This window comes from Lithobates pipiens, unplaced genomic scaffold (assembly GCF_037356315.1).
Source record: "Lithobates pipiens isolate NorthernLeopardFrog02 unplaced genomic scaffold, aLitPip1_a1.2 Scaffold_24, whole genome shotgun sequence".
In the NCBI taxonomy this organism is placed as follows: Eukaryota; Metazoa; Chordata; class Amphibia; order Anura; family Ranidae; genus Lithobates; species Lithobates pipiens.
The window spans coordinates 4,082,782-4,104,428 of record NW_027507786.1 but is presented as its reverse complement, the minus strand read 5'-3'; the positions used below and the strand labels follow the sequence as shown (position 1 = coordinate 4,104,428).

The 21,647-nt window shown below is 43.8% G+C and overlaps 1 protein-coding gene across 1 annotated transcript in view; it reads right to left on the bottom strand.

Moving 5' to 3' along the window:
• Positions 1-21,647, bottom strand: part of LOC143929620 (uncharacterized) — a 329,026-nt gene that overhangs the window by 230,598 nt on the left and 76,781 nt on the right. The window contains exons 18-22 of the mRNA XM_077453528.1: positions 19,231-19,485; positions 15,108-15,374; positions 12,065-12,202; positions 9,651-9,849; positions 7,387-7,524 (exon numbers count right to left, since the gene is read on the bottom strand). Of these exons, the coding sequence (XP_077309654.1) occupies positions 7,387-7,524; positions 9,651-9,849; positions 12,065-12,202; positions 15,108-15,374; positions 19,231-19,485 (997 nt within the window). The remainder of the gene's footprint in view (positions 1-7,386; positions 7,525-9,650; positions 9,850-12,064; positions 12,203-15,107; positions 15,375-19,230; positions 19,486-21,647) is intronic.

The following is a 21,647-nucleotide window of genomic DNA, read 5'->3' as shown; positions in this document are numbered from 1 at the left end:
CCGAGAGAGAGTTATCTTAAAGCACCCAACCAGACTGTAGTTCCATGCCTGCCAGAAGGGACAATGCCCCCTGTGGCCAGGCTGAACATCCCATAGTCCAGTCAGACTGATGCTGAGGTCCAAATTTAAACAATTTTACCCAAACCAAACTGCAGTTCAGGTGTAACCTTAAATTTTAAAAAAAACATAGCTTGTGCTCTTCAGGAGCTGGCGCTACATATATCTGCATTGTACAGAGAATCACAGAGATCCAGTAATGACAACACTGAGTCTAAGATAAAAAAAATATCAAAAACAGAAAGGATTTATTATAAATAAATGTGTAACATGTAAACGTCAGCTTTAAAGGAATATGATTAACCGGTTCCCGACCGGCGCACGCCGATGTACGTCGGCAGAATGGCACGGGCAGGCATATTGGCGTACAGGTACGTCCAATCTTCAGTGCCGCCCTGCCATCGCTCGCGTGCCGGTCTGGACCCCCGTGAGTCCGGTCGCGGGTCCCGCGGACTCGATCACCGCGGGCATACCCGCAATTGTCTCACGGGGCGGCTGAACGGAGAAATACTGTTGTAAACAGCATTTCCCCATTCTGCCTAGCAACTAGTGACGCTGATCCCTGCTCCATGTGATTGGAGCAGAGATCAGTGTTCACTAAATGAAAGCCCAACCCCCCCACAGTTAGTAACACACCCCTAGGAACACTTGACCCCTACACTGCCACCCACTGCTTAACCCCTTCACTGCCAGTGTAATTTACACAGGAATCACTGCATTTATATAGCAGTGATTGTGGTACAAATGACAATGGTCCGAAAAATGTTCCAAAAATGTCCGATGTGTCCGCCATAATGTCGCAGTCACAATAAAAATCGCTGATCACCGCCATTACTAGTAAAAAAAAAATATTAATAAAAATGCTATGAAACTATCCCCTATTTTTTTTTTACCAAAAATATGCAGAAGAATACGTATCGGCCTAAACTGAGGGAAAAAATTTTTTTATATCTTTTTTGGGGGATATTTATTGTAAAAAATAATGTGTTTTTTTTCAAAATTGTCGCTCTAATTTTGTTTATAGTGCAAAAAATAAAAAGCACAGGGGTGATCAAATACCACCAAAAGAAAGCTCTATTTGTGGGAAAAAAAGGACACCAATCTTGTTTGGGAGCCATGTCGCATGACCGTGCAATTGTCAGTTAAAGCGATGCAGTGCCAAATCACAAAAAGTGGTCTGGTCTTTGACCAGCAAAATGGTCCGGGGCTGAAGTGGTTAAGTAGTTAATACATATTTCTGCATCCAGACGTCAATAAGGTAACAATCTGCAGAAACGTAATTATAGATCAAACACCTATGTGGCAAAAGGCTCATGAAGTGACACAGTCAGCACCATCTGAACAACCACCCTGGCAAGGAACCCTGCCAGTATTGCAGAAAAAAGGAACAGAACATCATCGAAACTGAAATTGGTGTGAGTGATTTATTATATGTGTGTAGCACCCTCTAGTGCTAGAAGTGTTGATAGTTTTCTGTGAGTGTAGGTACATTTATGCAGGCTTGGCTGACAGCCAAGCCTGTCTTTTTTGATCTGGGTTGGGCAGAAATCCAGGGAGAGCTGGATGACTTACAGGCAGCATCACCAAGACCTCCCCCCTTACTTCTCGAATATTCTGGTGCCTTCGAGAAGAATGGGAGTGGAGGTAAAGGGGAGCTGCTTGGAGTGTTCTGAGGGCCCTGACCAATCCCCAACTTGGATTGGCAGGGGGCAGGCCCCCTCAAATACTTAGGGTCAACCCAGCTGGAGGAGGAGTATGTTCAGGTGGAAGATGGAGATGGAGTATTAGGCTGTCGTGGCCTTTGAGGGAGCTCCAGAGTCTGGGCAGGGGGGTGACCTGGGGCCTGGGCTCAGGTGCAGACAGGACCCTCTTAAGACACATGGAGGTGTCCCGGACAGGAGGCACGGGAGCAAGGAGAGGACAGCGGGAGAACACTGCCAGTCTACAGGAGGAACAAGGAACAGCCAAGAGGGCTGTTGAGTGACACACAGTCAGGAGGACTGGAAGTCATGCCTGAGAGGACTGGGATGGAGCAGTTTAGGATGGGTGCAGAGCCAGTAAGAAGGGGTTACAGGGCCTTAAGAGGTGGTACTGGCAGCAGTAGTAGGGTTGCCACCTGTCCGGTTTTGACCCGGACAGTCCGGGTTTGGACTCATGTGCCCGGTTTTCAAGCCACCTGAAACCCGGGCACATATAGCTGCAATTCAAACTTGAGCGGCGCATCCCGATTCCCAGCTACTCTCCCCCTCTCTCAGCTACTCTCCCCTGTCAGCTCCCCTCCCCAGTCAACTACCCCCCTCTGTCAGCTACTCTCCCCCCTCTGTCAGCTACTCTCCCCCCTCTGTCAGCTACTCTCCCCTGTCAGCTCCCCTCCCCTTTCAGCTAACCCCATCAGCTATTTCCCCCTCTGTCAGCTATTCCTCCTTCTGTCAGCTACCCCCCTCTGTCAGCTCCTCCCCCCATTCAGCTATTCTCACCCCTCTGTCAGCTATTCTCACCCCTCTGTCAGCTATTCTCATCCCTCTGTCAGCTACTCACCCCCCCCTCTGGCAGATACTCCCCCCCCTGTCAGCTACCCTCCCCTGTCAGCTACCCTCCCCTGTCAGCTACCCTCCCCTGTCAGCTCCCCTCCCCAGTCAGCTACTCTCCCCCCTCTGTCAGCTACTCTCCCCCCATCAGCTATTCCCCCTCTGTCAGTTACCCTGCCCCTCTGTCAGCTACCCTCCCTAATGGGGGGGTCCTCTATGGGGGACCCCTACATTTTCGAGGGGGTAACACTGACCCGTATTTTATGAAGGGGGTGACAATGACCCCTGGTTTATAGGAGGTAACACTTTCCAATAAAGTGTGCCACATTATTGCTCTCCTTAGTGCACCCAAAGGTGTCCCAGGTCTTTACAATGCACATTTACAATGTATACTACAAAAAATTTGCCATGCACCGCTAAAGTGTTCGGGGTTGGCTTGATGAAAAGGTGGCAACCCTAAGCAGTAGCAACATATGAGACAGTACTAGCACTAAGAACTACTACCTTTTTTTTTTTGCTGCAACATAGGGGCCTGTGGTCCCTGCCTGCAAAGGGCATCTGCTTTGGGTCTGGCTGAGCCAGTGTCAGGCCCCCAACTACAGTGCTAACGGGTCCTGGGAGTGATAGTCTTCAAGCAAGTGTATGTGCTGGAGGAGAAGAGGTTGTATATACCAGTGGTGTATATAGTTAGTCACTGAATTTTTCTATCTTCAATCAAGTGGGCATCCCATATGTACCCTATTCCCATCCAAGTTATATCCCCTCAATAAAAAACACAAAAAACAAAGTACAAGGACTGATTCTTGACTAAAATGTGTCTGGAAATTCATGTGCTTGGCTGTGCAGGGTGGGAGACAGACCACAATCACCAGCAGCCCCCATGGGGGGTACCGCTACACGTGAAAAGGGAAACGTTAGAACAACCTGCCAACCTCGGCGACCAAAGGCAACGTCCAACATTAGATAAGAATCGGAGTCATAACAGATAAAATGGACATGTTTCCTTTAAAAGATCCCCAGATTAGGCAAATGTGATGCCTTGACTGTTACTTGTCACGGCAAAAAGGAACCTTTACCACAAAGGACTCTTCCAACGCATGAGACTTTTTTTTTAAATGCTTTTATTATTTTTTTAACAATACAAAAAAAAGGCACATGAAAGCATAACTGCATTGTGAAATAGTTACATAGTAGGTGAGGTTGAAAAAAGACACACAAGTCCAACCTATGTGTGTGATCATATGTCAGTATTACATTGTATATCCCTGTATGTTGCGGTCGTTCAGGTGCTTATCTAATCGTTTTTTGAAACTATCAATGCCCCCAGCTGAGACCACCGCCTGTGGAAGGAAATTCCACATTCTTGCTGCTCTTATGCCCCGTACACACAGTCGGACATTCCGACCACAAAATCCTTCTGATTTTTTTCAGACGGATTTTGTCCGAAACTTGTGTTGCATACACACGACGGTCGCACAAAGTTGTCAGAAAATCCGATCAAGGTGACGTCAAACACGCACGTCGGGGCTATAAACGGGCCAGTAGCCAATAGCTTTCATCTCTTATGCTGCGTATACACGACCGGACTTTTCGAGGGACTAGGTCCGACGGTCTTTCCGACGGACTTTCGGCGGAGTTTCAACAGACTTTCCGAATGAACGGACTTGGCCACACACAATCATACCAAAGTCTGACGGATTCGAACGTGATGACGTATGACCGGACTAGAATAAGGAAGTTCATAGCCAGTAGCCAATAGCTACCCTAGCGTCGTTTTTTGTCCGTCGGACTAGCACACACACGAACGGATTTCTCGGTCTGGCGGAGTTCCGGTGGAAAACATGTTCTATTTCTAAAGTCCGCCGGATTTTTGGCAAGCAAAGGTCCGATGGTGCCCACACAAGATCGAATTCGCATACACACGGTCGGAAATTTAGACGGAAAAGGCCCGATCGGATCATATTGTTGGAAAATCTGATCGCGTGTGGGCTCTATCGGACTTTTTCCGACGGAAATTCAGACGGAAAAAATTTGAGAGCAGGATCTCAAATTTTCCAACAAAAAAATCCACTCTTACTTTTTCCGATCGTTTGTAGAAAATTACGATCGGACAAAGTGCCACGCATGCTCAGATCAAACTTACAAGACCAAAGCTATTGGCTATTAGCCTCAACGTAGTCCCGTCGTAACGAACGAACGTCATCACGTTCCGAACGATTGGATTTTCCGACAACTTTGTCAGACCATGTGTGTATGCAACACCAGTTTAGGACAAAATCCGTCTGAAAAAATCCGACGGATTTTGTGGTCGGAATGTCCGACCGTGTGTACGGGGCATTAGAGTAACCCAAGAATACCTAACTGTTGTTTCAAAATTTACTGGAGAGAGAACTTAACTAGATGGACCTCTGCACGAATGTGGCTTTGGATGTGAAATTATACTAAGTTGGCGAGTGTCAGCGAGTGTTTGCGGGCTTAATTACCGGCGCTTGCAGTGTATATATTGTAAGGAGCTGCGCTGTGTGGCCACGCCCTCTGGCGAAGTGATGACGAAACGCGCCAGTGAGTGACCATGCAGCTACCACGCATACTGTCTATGAGCAGCCGTCTCAACCCGGGACCACCGCTCTACGAGTGATCTGCAGAGTGGTGAGAGACACGCAAGTGAGACAAGGATATATACGATTTGAATGACTACATGCTTTTTTATATTGGAAGTTTGTAAATGTACACCTGGAAGGGGGGAAATGTTTTGCGGAATTGTGTACACATTTTTTTATTGCGAGTGCTATATAGATGGAAGGACGTATCATCTGTTACAAAGAAACGATTAATACAGGCGCAGATCTTTGGTTCATCTGTTGAGTTAATTACTATAGGGGATCTTTTCACGCGCGGTGTGTGGTGACAAGATGTAAAAGATTGGACTTACACCCTATATGAGTTTAATGAATGGACATTTGATCTGATGGTTCTTGGGACATTTTATTATGCACTATTGTAACCAATGTAAATGTGAACGTTTTTCAGCGCTGCTAATGCTATAATTTCATTGTAGCGTTTGTGTGTTTTTTTTTTTTTTTATAGTAGCGGCTACCATTTTTATCAATAATTTATATCATTATTGGTCTATGAGCGCTGGGAGGGAAGGATTATCCCACTATTTTGTTTTGATTACTTCTTATGTTTAGTTTATGTTGTAATCTTTATTTATTTATTTTTTGTATTTATTTATTTATATATTTTTGGTAAAAAATAAATAAAAAAATTTTGTAATTAGGGCTGTTACTGATTAAAAATTTTGTGTTCGATTAATCAATTTTTTTTTTAATTGATTAATCGACTAATTTCGATTAATTATAACCCACATAGAGATCCAACTACTTTTAGCTGATCTCCTTGCATTGCAACTCTGCATTAGTCAGTGGTAAATGTGGTATACACTATATACAATCACCTGACACTAGTTAGTTTCCACAATCCATGACTTAACTTCACAGTTCACACAAACTGTAGCACTGACCTAAGTAATTTTTTTTTACCACAGTAACGTGACAATCCCTCCACCTTCGGTCTAACTAATCACTCTCACCTGATGGCATGGACCCCTGTGCAAACAGGTGGTCATGCATGCGGCATCAAAAGGGTTAAAACGAACCATAAACTTCTCTCACATCTCCTTAGATCTCAGCAAGAACGCCGTGTCATGGGTAGAAAGAAAAGATCTCACCACTTAAATATAAGATTTAATTTTTGTGTTCAAACACAAACTACTCACATAAAGATGATAAAAACACAGCATGTAAAGCCAACAATCGTACTAGTTCTGTAGGGCAGCGGGTGATGTCATGCGTAGCTCCTCCCCGTACGCTTTACGTTCAATCAGAACTTCAACGTCACCGGACTACTCCCCCTTCCCTTCCTTAGCAGACGCAGGCACTTGGGCAAGGGGGGAGGAGTCCGGTGACGTCACCGGATCTCTGGCGGAACTCCCTGAAGACACGGGAAGTCGGCGGAGAGGTGAGTACCGGTCAAAAGAATCATTAACTATTAATCGAGGAATTAATCTTTAATTTTCACAGCCCTAGTTGTAATCTTTATAACAACAAAAGTTGTTGTTTTGTTTTGTTTGTTTGTTTATTGTTTATTGGGGGGGGGGAAGCAAGGAGGGAAATGAAAATGAACTGCAAATAAGGGAAGTAGGTGGAAAACTAGAAGGTAGTAGTTGTATCTTGGCCAGGCCTGGGGATAGCGTCGACCTAAGGTCAGGCACAAAGTATGGGGGAGGGGTGGAATCTAGATGGTGGTATTACCTCGCTTTCGACCTCACAATTCTACCTTTTTCACTTACTAACTTAGTTGTTTCTTTAAACTTATATACATAATTATATGGAAGGCTAGAGATAGAGGGAATAGAATGCATTGATTTATTTTGTGCACATAAATAAAAATGTAATGTTAAGCAGTGGAAAGATTGTTCATGTAAGTTTTTGTCCTTGTTTAAAAGAAAAAAAAAGAGAAAAATAAAGAAATTATAAAAAACAAAACAAAAAAAACAAAAAAAAACAGATGATTCGCATTCAGCATCGGAATAGGGTAACTACTGATAAACTTTTCACATGCTTTGATAAGCTTTGCTCATGAGACCTTTAATCGGTTGGGAAGATGAGTTCCACTTCATCTATAAATGAAAGAATAAAATACACACAGCACATATATCATGAGATGAAATTGTGAAAGAGGTAAACCGCAAACGTGTTGCCCATGGCGTGTGCCTGTATTAGAGGTTGTTCCGGTAGCATTCGCATAGGTGGCTTGTGTTGTAGTGGTAGCAGTAGTAGATCCGGAGAAGCTGGTGATAGTCGCTGTTGATTGATCCTCATTGACGGTGTCTGTTTTGGGGTCATAAGTTACTTGAGTAAAGCCTGCAACACTCACCCTGAGAATAAAGAGATCAGCGCATGTGATATTATATAATATACTCCTTTAACCACTTGATTCCTGGGCACGTATACCCCCCTTCCTGCCCAGGCCAATTTTCAGCTTTCAGAGCTGTCACAATTTGAATTTGTGCAACACTGTACCTAAATTACATTGTTATAATTTTTTTCACACAAATAGAGCTTTCTTTGGGTGGTATTTAATCACCTCTGGGCTTTTTATTTTTTGCTAAACAAACAAAAAAAAAAGACTGAAAATATTGAAAAAAAAACAAACAGTTTTCATAGTTTGTTCTAAAATTTTGCAAACACGTAATTTTTTTCCTTCATTCATGAGCACTAATGGGCACTGATAGGCTGCACTGATAGGCACTGATGAGGCAGAATGGGTATGGTAGGCACTGATTAGGATGCACTGATGAGGCTGCACTGATAGGTGACACTGATAGGCGGCACTGAAGGGCACTGATAGGTGGCACTGTTGGGCACTGAAAGGTGTCACTACTAGGTGGCACTAGTGGGCACTGATAGGTGGCACTGGTGGGCACTGATAAGCAGTACTGATGGGCAGTGGTAACTAGCAGGACACTCATAGGCAGCACTGATAGGTGGCACTGTTGGACACTGAGAGGTGTCACTGATAGGTGGCACTGGTGGGCACAGATAGGTGACACTGGTGGGCACTGATAAGCAGTACTGATGGGCAGTGGTAGCTATATTCGTAAAGAGGCTCCCACCAACCAGCAGGATAAGTGAATAAGCAGGTCACCCTGGCGAATGAGGTGGGCTCGTCCGATCTGATGATGTTCATCAGAGCTCCTGAAAGTGGAGATGGGTTTTGCTGTGTGTTAGTACCAGGTTGCTTTCCCCAGGATCGTCACACCAGGAGGGGAGCAAGCCGGGGTTGCAGATATAGCAGGTAGGGGTCAAGCAGAAGTATAGTCAGTAAACAAGCCAAAGGTCGGTAACAAGTGGTTGCAAGTTGGGATCAAGCAGAAGCGTAGTCGAGGAACAAGCCAAGGCCAGTAACAGATGGTAGTGGAGAGAAGGACAGCTGCAGATACACAAAGAAGCAAGATATTGGTTGGAGAGGGCACAATAAACTGGCAAACAGGAAGTGCAGAGACATGGCTTAAATCAGGTTCAAGTTCATGGGAGAAGCAAAGAGTTTAAGGGGACAAGAGACAAGGCAAGATTGCCCTAAGAGATCACACAGTGATTCATGCAGCATTTCAGGTGGCATGGCAAAAAGAGCCACAGCCTTATATCACAGAGGTTGCAGGTTCAGATCCAGACCCTGACTTTTTCCACCATTGTATATTTTTTTTCTTACTTTCTAGTTCTGCAGGGAAGCACTACCTTCTTTCTTGCCTAGACAAAAATGGTGTTGCAACCCATAAACGCATGCACAAATATGTTAAAGGGCTTTGCCTGGCCTTCAGTACTAGGCAGGGACCTTCAAAAAAATATTCATACAGTTACATAGTGGGTGAGGTTGAAAAAGGTTGAAAAAAGACACAAGTCCATCAAGTCCAACCTATGTGTGTGATCATATGTCAGTATTACATTGTATATCCCTGCATGTTGCGGTCATTCAGGCGCAGGTTCGCTTGCATTCATGTGCAAACACGGTGCAATTATGGAGACACTGGACTCTTTGCGTCATCTGGCAGGTCCACAAGGCCAGGCACAGCCATTCCCCACATCTGCACATCCACCGGACCATCAAAGATCATAGTGAAATTAAGGGGGGGGGGGGCAGGGCCAGGAACAGGGAAAACTAGGGTAAGGGGACTGAAGTTCCTCTTTAAAAATTGACTCTGCATAAATCATACGCCGGTAGTTTTGGCATTGTCTGCTTTTAACCCCTTTATTACAATTTCTAAACTAAAACCACAATATTTAAGCTTGGTGAAGTGACACATCTAATTCAGCCATAACAATCTTGACCTAAAGATCTCGCTAGACCTCCTATGATATACAAACTAATCAATATCCATCTGAAACATACATTTTAGGGACGTTTTTAACTAGCCCATGGACTTGTCATGCCGTGTACACCTATTTTATTTGAATTTTTTTAAACACAATTCACTTTTTATGCAGGAAAATATATTTTCTTTACCTGTACTGTAACGTTGGGACCAATGGTCCATTGACGTATCCATGTGTTTTAGACCCATCACCCACATGTGCACTTATCTCACTCGATCGTGAATCTCTCTGTAATTTCTGCACAATTATGGAGGTCACGTAAGTCTTGGTTATCCCATTCTTGAAGTCATTGTATGTCTTAGCTAAAACCCCTTCAGGTGACTTGTTGGCTTACAAAATAAAGAAAAAAAAAGAACATTAAAGCGGAGTTCCCCCCTAAAAAAAAGTTTTCCTTTAAATGACTCCTTTAAACCTATAAACAAACATTTGGAGGAAAGTTTTATTTAATACTTACCCTAAATGCCCTGTTGCTATGCAGTCCTCGTAATCTGCCACTTCCTGTTCCGCGGAGCTCCTCGAGACTTCCTCCCTCGCCTATGTTCCCAGGTGTCTGTGGGCAGCACTGTGCTCTAAAATCACGTTATTTCCTGACAGGAGATGACGCAATTTAAGGTGGACCACAGCACCATTTTTACAAAGGGAAGAAAGCCCTTTGTTGCCAGAACACATGTGGATGTCCTCGACTGAGCATCCGAGCTGAAGGAGCTGCAAACTCAGTGTTCCTATGATTGGCGCAGTTTTGATGGGGCAGTATGTTGGGGGCAATTTGATGGGGCAGTTTTGATGGGGTAATTTAGATGGTGGCAGTAGCTTAATTAGAACCTTCAGGGCCCCGATGCAAGAAACCATGAAGGGCCCCCCTGAACCCCAGCCAGGGCCCTTCCCTCCAAATCCGGCGGTGGAACTCCAGGGCGTGGTCACAGGTATGACCTTTGTGAGCCCCGTAGTTCCACCACTGGTGTCAGTAGTTTTTTTATTAGTTTTTTTTAATTTTTAGGTGCCCCATTGGGGGACTGGCCCTGTCTGGCTGGGGAAAACAGACATCAGACTGAGTGGCAATGCATGGAGCAGGAGAGGGGTACTCTGAGGAGCCGGCTGAGGACACAGGTCATGCGGGGAATGCACAACTAAAGAGCAGCCAGTGCGATAGCCTGGAGCTCTGCTAGTCACCCTCCACCTCCAGCCACCCGTGTGCATGGTGCACTGGTACCCCTAGCTGCCTATGCTGCTGCCGGCCATATGTAGAGGGGGCTGCATGGGCCCTCTGCATCACAGGGCCTGGTTGCGGTCGCAACTGCTGTACCCCCTATAGTTACGCCCCTGGATGGTGGCAGTATTATGAGGCAGTATTGATGGGGCAGTTTTTATGGGGCAATTTTGATGGTGGCAGTATGATGGGGCAATTTTGATGGGAGCAGTTTTGATGGGGGCAAATTTTATGGGGCAGTTTTGATGGGGCAATTTTGTAAAAGAAGAGGCAAACGTTCAAAAAAAGTTTCACTACCGTCTAAATATTGCTGAATGGGAAGGAATTACTATAACACGTTTCAGGGGCACACCCTCTTCCTCAGAGCTAGACCTATTTCCATTTCTGTTTTTCTTATTTTCTTTTCTATTTTATTTGAATTCAAATTTATTCTATTCAAATTTTTGAAAAAGGTTATATTCTTTAGATTTTTTATTTATTATTTTATTCTATTCTTTTTTCCTATTATATTCTTTTCTATTCTATTTGAAATTTAAATTTTGGAAATAGTTATATTCATTCTATTTTATTCTAGTGTTTTTTTTCTACTCTATTCTTTTTTTTCTATTCTTTTGACTGACAGTCATATGATGAGGATTTTAACCACTTGCCAACTGCTGCACGCCAATAGACGTCGGCACAATGGCAGCGGTGGGCAAACGGTTGTACCTGTAAGTCCCCTTTAAGAGGCGATGATAACAGGCGCGCACGTCACCGGAGGCCATCAAGAGCAGTGATAGCTGTCAAGCAAGTTGAAGCCCTTACCCCCACAGTTAGAATCACTCCCTAGGACACACTTAAACCCTTCATCGCCCCCTAGTGGTTAAACCCTTCCCTTCCAGTGTCATTTACACAGTAATCGGTGCATTTTTACAGCACTGATCACTGTTTAAATGACAATGGTCCCAAAATAGTGTCAAAAGTGTCCGATGTGTCCGCCATAATGTCGCAGTCATGATAACAATTGCAGATCGCCACCACTACTAATAAAAAAATTAATAATAAAAATGGCATAAAACTATCCCCTATTTTGTAGACGCTATAACTTTTGCTCAAACCAATTGCTTATTGCGATTTTTTTTTTTTACCAAAAATATGTAGAAGAATACACATCGGCCTAAACGGAGGAAAAAAATTGTTTTTATATATATTTTTGGGAGATATTTATTATAGCAAAATTTTCGCTTATTTTTGTTTATAGCGCAGAAGAGGTTAAATAATAAGGTTGAAAGTGAAATTGGCTACTGAAAAATATTACTTGTACAAATGCATAGAGGTATTCAGTTTGCTAGTCCTACCATTCAGGTCAGTCGTCACAATGACGGCATAAGCCACTATTGGTCCATTTGAGGTGTCAAACCCTTGGAAGGTGACATACATAGCATCCCCAGATGTTGCGCGAACAACCTTTATACTGCCCGGCTGCTCCAGAGGACCTAAAAGGTAATTAAACATGTTCATCACATCATTGTATGATTGGACATCTGCTGCAGATATGTCTCTCCCCGGTCTCATGATGCTACTAGACACATGGGTGTTCTTCTAATTTTATCAGAAAACAGAAACAAAAAGATCACTGAGACAGGCATTACATTATAGCCGTGAGCACATAGTTCTACTAGCAAGAACAACAAACGTCAAACAAACATTATACTACCATCTTGTGGCAAATTCCAGAACTACCAATCAAGTATAATATGTGAAAACTGTTGCTGCATAAAACTACATGCCAACCTTGTATGACAGGCAACAATTTTCTTTTAACTCTTGGTGCCATCAAACTACTAACAATACCCTGAGTGGTCTTGGGCAAAACTGGGATTGGCCATGCTGGATAAGGTCCAGGCAAAAATCAAAAGGAGACTCTGGGTGCAGATTTTCAGTAGGGCAAACTTTCTTTGGTCTGGAAGTCCTCCACAAAAGGGGCAACCCTTAGAGAAGGGGGTGGACCCAGAGTTGAGAATTCACGTGTGTGGACTTAAGCCTCGTACACGCGATCAGATTTTCGGGTGACCGTTCGTACGTTTTTTGTTGCATTTTAGTCTCATGTCGAAAGTGAAGAGGTTTCAGGGCTAGGCTCGGCCCTTCCTTCTCTGAGCTGGCCGCTCATCTGTCGGCTAATTGCCAGCTAATATCTCTCCACAGTTACCCAGCTGTTGATGATCCTGCTCGTCAGTCCTGCCTACTTAAGCCGTCAAGTCCAGAGGATCTCTGCCTTCACCTTGGTCAACATCACAGAAACCATCTTCTGCGATCCTGTTCAAGACTTGCTTTGCTGACATCCCTTCTGGCTCCAGATCCTGCTTGCTGTTCCACTATATTGATCCCTGACTTCTGGCTTGGCTGACTATACGTTCCGGTTCCTGAACTTTGGCTATGTTTTGACTATGTTTGTTCTTTTTACTTTTATTATTAAACAAGTGTGATTTAACTGTACTTCTGTCTCGGCCTGATTTCATGGTTTCCGACAAGAGGTTACTCACCATATGAAAATTCTCGTATGACAGAATACAATTCAAGACTTGCTTTGCTGACAGGGGCGGACTGACCATTGGGCCACTCGGGCACTGCCCGAGGGCCCCATGCCACTAGGGGGCCCCATTAGGGTTGCCAGCCTCAGTAAACCAGGGACAGTATGTAAAAAATTGTGTTTTTTTTTACATCTGTCTCTGAAATGTCCCTTACCATCATCCTTTTGGTCTGAAAATCCTGAGATTATAGCTGCCCCGCCTCTCCAGTACCTCCTCAGCCAATAGAAACATGTCTGTGTATACTGTGTGTGTGTGTGTCTTTGTGTCTACTGTGTGGTCCCATAATTTCTGATTGCCTGGAGGCCCCATAATCTCCTATTGCCCAGGGGCCCCATGAGTTGTCAGTCCGCCCCTGTTTGCTGACATCCTTTCTGGCGCCAGATCCTGCTTGCTGTTCCACTACATTGATCCCTGACTTCTGGCTTGGCTGACTATCTGTTCCGGTTACTGAACTTTGGCTATGTTTTGACTACATTTGTTCTTTTTACTTTTATTATTAAACAATTGTGATTTAACTGTACTTCTGTCTCGGCCTGATTTCATGGTTTACGACAAGAGGTTACTCACCATACGAGAATTCTCGTATGACAGAATACAACTTCAGAAGCGACGTAATGTGTTGAGTAGTTTTGTATGTGTTCTTTCGTTTCTGAGCATGCGTAGTCTTGCTCTTATGATTTTTTTTTGGATGAAAACCGTACTAATTATATTAAAATCGAACGTTGAGTTCACTTCCGACAAAAATTTTATAGTCTGCACATCCAGCTTTTGTGAAACGAAAAATCAAAATCGGATGTACGGAAAGCACCGTACTAACAACCTGAAAATCGTTAGATCGTTCGTTGCACGAAATTTTACTTCTGATTTTCGTATCGTGTGTACGGACCTTAAAACAACGGCTAAGAGTCCACAACTTTCAATAGTCAAGTTGTTCACTGCAGGAAAACAAAAGAATAAATGTGTTTTTGGAATAAATCAAACTCCACCTCCTTTACACCCCTTTCACACCAGGGCGTTTTGCAGGCGCTATAGCGTTAGAAATAGCGCCTGCAATCCGCCCTAAAGAAGCTGCACCATTGTCTGTAGTGTGAAAGCCCCGAGGGCTTTCACACTACAGCGGTGCGCTGGCAGGACGTCAGGGAAAAGTCCTGCCAGCAGCTTCTTTGGATTGTCTTTGGATTGTCACTGCCCACAACCCAGATAGCAAGCAAGTTTGAAAATGGCTTGCTTAGCTATTGCTAGACTTGCCAGGCTTCACAAGTTTGTTGCACAAATGCAGCAAGTCTGCACTGCATGACTCCAGATCAACTTTCTTTGCAAACATTCCGCAAGTCTGCTGCAAGTTCTAGTTCAGTTATGTTGTGCAATAGCCATCCCACCACAGGGGGTCACTGTGACTGAATTTTCATGCTGTAGACTTGCAGAGCTCTTGCTGTAGTCTCACCACTGCAACTTTACTCTTGCTAGAGACTTGCCACGCAAATTTGCTACAAATTGGAAAAGTGTCAACTAGAACTTGTGCTTCAAGTGCTCTGCAAGTCTACAACATGCCAGAGAAAATGTGCAGCAAGCTAACAAGACTGTTCAACACTGCCGCAAATTTGTGGTAAAGTTGTCCTTGCTATCTGGAAATATGCCCTTTATCTTGAAATTGATTGTTTTTTGTTTTTTTGTGGTAGTTGTTCAGCAAGAGTGTAGAATGTACAGTGTCATATAGCTGGCTAATTAGAGAAAGCACAAATGTTTCAAATGCACTTCCAAATATATGGTTGACATATAAGTTATAAAAATCGATAAAAGCAAAACATACTTGTGAATATCCATCCAGTAACAGGCGTGCTCTGATACTCCCGGGCTCCGACAGTGAGCACAGTAATAGTGTATTTAGTCCCAGACGCCAGGCTCTGCAGGGTAACAGTTGATGCATTGCTTATAACAGTCCCAATGATGGAAGTGGAATTCCAAATAATATTATAGGGCATTGCCAGGCCAGTCATATTTGCTGGTTTTTCCCAAGATACTGTGATGCTGTCTGAACCAACACTATTAAAATTCAGAGATTGTGGAGGAGTTGGATCTGTAGGACAAAATATAACAAATATTTGCATGGGAATAATATATATACAATGATATCCATGCAGTTTTTGCTTCAGATGCAGTTTTTGCTTCAGATGCGAGACCTCCCACCCTTCTGCTCCCTCAGTGGGTATTCTCCAGTGTGACTCCTTGTAAGACATATAAGGTGATGTGGAATCCCCCCTTGGAATACGAGTGGCCAAAGAATACTTGGGATCATCCAATCGATTTTAGAGGAACTCTGGTTAGGAGACTTTCCATTTATACCCGTTACTGGTAATTATATCACATGTAACTTTCTCATATATACATGAAAAACCCTCTTTGTTTAACCACTTGACGTCTGTGCTATAGCCGAATGACGGCCACAGCGCGGATCTGAATTCCTGAGAGGCCGTCATATGACGGCCTCCCCTGTGCACGCTCCCTGCACGCGCCGCTGTGATCACTGAGTCACTGGCCCCTTACCATGTGATCAGCTGTCAGCCAATGACAGCTGATCACATGATCAAAACAAAAGCTTGTGACAGCTGACAGCGGAGGAAAAAAATGCGATCACCGGCTCACCTGACAGTGCTCACAGTGCCCACAAGTGCCACCTATCAATGCCCACAAGTTCCACCTATCAATGCCCACCAGTGGTGCCAATCAGTGCCACCTAGAAGTGCTGCCTATCAGTGTAACCGATCAGTGCCTATCACTGCCACCCATCAGTGCCCATCACTGCCAGCTATGAGTGGCCATCAGTGCTGCCTCATAAGCGTACATCAATGATGGACAAACATTACCAGTTTTAAAATTTTAGAACAAAATAAAAAATATATATATTTTTTTTTATTTTAAATATATGGTCTTTTTTTAAAAAAAAAACGAACAAAAAATAAAAATCGCACAGGTGAAAAAATTCCGATCGGAAATATCCGATCGTCTGTAGCAATTCACGCAAAATTCCTACGCATGCTCGGAAACATTGAACTTAATTTAGCGTTGTACGTCACCGCGCTCTTGACGGTCGAAAGTTCAGAGAACTTTTGTGTGGCCGTGTGTATGCAAGCCAAGCTTGAGCGGAATTCCATCGGAAAAAACAAGATTTTTCAGATGGAAATTCCGCTCGTGTGTATGGGGCATTACTCTTTGAACGACAATTGTGCCGTCATACAACACTGTACCCAAATAAAATTTTTATCATTTTTTTCCCACAAATAGAGATTTCTTTTGGTGGTATTTGATCACCTCTGCGGTTTTTAATTTTTTGTTTAAAAAAATGTAAATAGACCAAAAAAAATACAAAACCGTTTTATATTTTGTTAATAAATTTTGCAAACAGGTGATTTTTCTCCTTCATTGATGTACGCTGATGAGGCTGCACTGATGGGCTGCATTGATGGGCACTGATAGGCTGCATTGATGGGCACTGATAAGGCAGCACTGAAGAGCACTAATAGGTGGCACTGATGGGCACTAATAGGTGGCACTGGTGGGCACTAAGAGGTAGGTGGCATTGAACTTAATTTAGTGTTGTACGTCACCGCGCTCTTGACGGTCGAAAGTTCAGAGAACTTTTGTGTGGCCGTGTGTATGCAAGCCAAGCTTGAGCGGAATTCCATTGGAAAAAACAAGATTTTTCAGATGGAAATTCCGCTCGTGTGTATGGGGCATTACTCTTTGAACGACAATTGTGCCGTCATACAACACTGTACCCAAATAAAATTTTTATCATTTTTTTCCCACAAATAGAGATTTCTTTTGGTGGTATTTGATCACCTCTGCGGTTTTTAATTTTTTGTTAAAAAAAATGTAAATAGACCAAAAAAAATACAAAACCGTTTTATATTTTGTTAATAAATTTTGCAAACAGGTGATTTTTCTCCTTCATTGATGTACGCTGATGAGGCTGCACTGATGGGCTGCATTGATGGGCACTGATAGGCTGCATTGATGGGCACTGATAAGGCAGCACTGAAGAGCACTAATAGGTGGCACTGATGGGCACTAATAGGTGGCACTGGTGGGCACTAAGAGGTAGGTGGCATTGAACTTAATTTAGTGTTGTACGTCACCGCGCTCTTGACGGTCGAAAGTTCAGAGAACTTTTGTGTGGCCGTGTGTATGCAAGCCAAGCTTGAGCGGAATTCCATCGGAAAAAACAAGATTTTTCAGATGGAAATTCCGCTCGTGTGTATGGGGCATTACTCTTTGAACGACAATTGTGCTGTCATACAACACTGTACCCAAATAAAATTTTTATCATTTTTTCCCCACAAATAGAGATTTCTTTTGGTGGTATTTGATCACCTCTGCGGTTTTTAATTTTTTGTTAAAAAAAATGTAAATAGACCAAAAAAAATACAAAACCGTTTTATATTTTGTTAATAAATTTTGCAAACAGGTGATTTTTCTCCTTCATTGATGTACGCTGATGAGGCTGCACTGATGGGCACTGATAGGCTGCATTGATGGGCACTGATAAGGCAGCACTGAAGAGCACTAATAGGTGGCACTGATGGGCACTAATAGGTGGCACTGGTGGGCACTAAGAGGTAGGTGGCATTGGTGGGCACTGATGGGTGGCACCGAAGGGCCGCACTGAAGGGCACTAATAGGTGGCAATGATAGGTGGCACTGATAGCTGGCACTGATGGGCACTGATAGGTGGCAGTGAAGGACACTGATGGGTGGCAGTGATGGGAACTGATGGGTGGCAGTGATGGGCACTAATCGGCACTGGTAGGTGACACTGATAGGCAGCACTGCTAGGTGGAACTGATGAGGCACTGATTGGCAACACTGGTGAGCACTGATAGGCGGCACTCATGGACATTGATAGGTGGCACTGATTTGTGGCACTGTGTGGGCCATGGCAGGTGGCACTGGCAGGCGGTACTTGTAGGCACAGATGAGGCGGCTTCGCCTCTTTGTCTTCGGGACCGATGTCCCATGCACTGAAGCCAGTGAGCGGCTTTTTTTAAAAATAAAATGATTACCGATCTTCTGTTTACATCACGTGGTCAACAGTCATCGGCTGACAGCTGATCACACGGTAAGGGGCCTACGATCGGAGCGGGCTGCATTGGAGGGGAATCTGTTTGCTGATATGCACAGAGCAGATGGATGGCTGGTCCATGTCCGCTGCTCTTATGCAGAGCAGACACAGATACAGCCCACTCTTCTCTATGGGCGGTTGGATGTATATGGACCACCTGTCTGTTTGCACTGCCATCCGATCCATCTGTTTTTAGCGGACAGAATGGGATCAGATGTCAGCGGGTGTCCATTGACACCAGCCACTCCATAAAGGAGACCTGAGGGCCCGATCGGTTCTGCCCGAAAAATTGACAAGCGGACCAGATTGGTCCTCTCATGTGAAAGGGCCCCAATAAAGAAAGTTGCAACTTTTTATTCTGGACTTCAACATCATAGCTATGTGTTACGGTTCTGTGGTAGTGAGCCCTTGTAGAACACCAAGCCAGGGTTCCCCAGGGTGCAGAGTCGAAGTCCATGCCTGTTTCTTCACCAGGGCCCTCTGATGGTGAGGATGAACTTGCAGCAAGCCGGAACCAGGTCGCAGCCCGTCAGCAAGTGTAAGAGGGCGCAGATAATAGAACTGATCCCCCTGCAGCACACCCGGTGGAAGAGGAGGAGAAGCCTGCAGTGCAGCAGGGGGATCCACAAGAGTCACAAGTGTCAGCAATAGGGCAGTAGAGCCAGCCCTTCTACTCGGTAGGTGCCATGACCGCCCTTTTGAACTGATGGGGCCTTGGTCCAATACAGGAGGGCCGGCTGTACTGCCTTATCTGTGGTCCTAAATACAACACTCACAACAGGCTCATCAGGGCATATGACTCGATCATACTTACATGTGGCCTCAGTCACTGGTGGGGCTGTATTGGTGCAGCCCCCACTGAATGTCTGTATGGTGATCATATAACTCCTGCCTGGTAGCAAATTTAAGAATTTCACTGATAGAGAATTTGTTTCAAGAGTCCCATTTACATCACCGGTTATACTGACAACATATTTAGACACTTTTCCCGCTGGTGCTGTCCAGTTCACTACCAGAGAATCCACCGACTTGTAATTGTTTACTGTGATGGTTGAAGCTTGCCCAGGAACTGAAAGAGGAAAAAAAATAGATATGAATTATTTTTTTAAAGTGATATTTTTCATACTAATCAACATCCCTATTGAACTTGCGGCATCATTATATTAAAGCAGAATCGTGTTAAACGTGACCCCGGAGTCCTTGCCCTACTTTCACATTATGAAAAACTTACCTGTGGGTCTTCAGCCATTGGTCTACCACAGAAGATGTAGTGTAACTCCTATACTGTGCATGGGCTGGGAGTCACATTGTCCCATCATCTATGCGCTGTAGGCTTGTGCAATTTGTTCCGTAACGAATTGAAATTCGGGCGAATTTTGCATATTTCAGACATTCGGATGCAATCCGAATGTCCGAATAAAAAAATAACGAATTACAACGAATACGAAAAATTATAGCGGATATAACGAATGAATTCGACATGATTCGGTAATTCTTTAAAGATCTAATGAAACAAAAGATCAGCTCAAAGTAAATCTTACAGTCCAATCAGCTGACTAATTTTGTGCTGGAGGTTGGATTACTGGCAAAGTGCATTCCTGAGAACTGAGTGATAAGGGTGTTGTATTGTATTTGAGCCGAGGAGAAGAGATATTGTCATTGTGCGTGTTAAAAAATTCAATAAAAACAAATGACTTCCCAAACTACGAATCATCATCACGAATATATATATACATACATAAATATCGAATTTCAATGAATACGAACGAAATTATAGAGCATATAACGAATGAATTTGACATGATTCGAGATTCAGTATAACGAATATCGACACTCTACGAATTATCCGAAAACTTATTAACGTAACATAATGAATATAACAGAACAAAATTATGTATTTTACGAATGACAACGAACTAAAACTAAACAAAATTTTCTGTTGTGCACAAGTCTAATACGCTGAGCAGCGCAAGCACAGCTATCATTGTACAATTAAAAATAAATTGATAACAGGCAGGGAGAAATAATACAAAAAATGTAAGAGCTACTATGTTTTAAATGTAACCTTAGTTCTCCCTTAATAACAAGCTTAACCACTGCTTGCAGGACTTTTTTTTACCGTCCTGCGCCAGTGTGAAAGCACTCAGGGGGTTTTACATTGGAGTGAGAGGAGAGGCTCTTCAAGGTGTTATTTTTAGCGCTATAGCACCTGTAAAGTGTCTTAGCCCCTGTACACACGGTCGGAGATTCTGACAACTAAATCCGTCAGATTTTGTCCGTCGGATTTTGTCAGTCGGATCTTGTCCGAAACTGTTGCATACACACGGTCAGACAAAGTTGTTGGAAAATCCGATCTTTCAGAATGTGATGACGTAATTTCGTTACGATGGGACTACGTTCAGGCTAGTAGCCAATAGCTTTGATGTAGGAATTTGATCTGAGCATGCGTGGCACTTGGTCCGATCGGAATTCTCTACACATGATCGGAGTATGTCCTATCGGACCAGTTGGTCGGAAAATATTTCCAACATGTTGTAAAATTTGGTCCGACGGATATTCTGGCGAAAACAGTCCGATGCATACCACACACAGTCGGATTATCCAACAACACGGTCCGATAGGACACATTCCGACGGATTCTCCGACCGTGTGTACAAGGGCTTAGTGTGAAAGCAGCCTATGCCCTTGTACACACGGTCGGACATTCCAACAACAAAATACGTCAGTCAGACAAAGTTGTCGGAAAATCCGATCGTTCAGAACATGATGACGTTTGTACGTTACGACGGGACTACGTTCAGGCTAGTAGCCAATAGCTTTGGTCTCGTAATTTGATCTGAGCATGCGTGGCACTTTGTCCGATCGGAATTCTCTACAAACGATCAGACAAAGTCCGATCGTATCATTATGTCTGAAAATTTTATATCCAGCTCTCAAACTTTGTTGGTTGGACATTCCAACGGAAAAAGTCAGATGGAGCCCACACACGGTCGGATTATCCGACAACACGGTCCAATCGGACATATTCCGTCGGAATTTCCGACCGTGTGTACAAGGGCTAAAAGTTTTTGGATTCGCCTCTATAATTTCATCTTCTCACTTACACAGGTGAACTTAACTAAGTCACCGCAGCAAGCTCTTCTGGGACGCCCGGTAGAAGGCACATCTAAACAGGCAAGGAAACTTGTAACCTTTATCTTTATGGCAGCCAGAATAGTAATTGCTAGACAT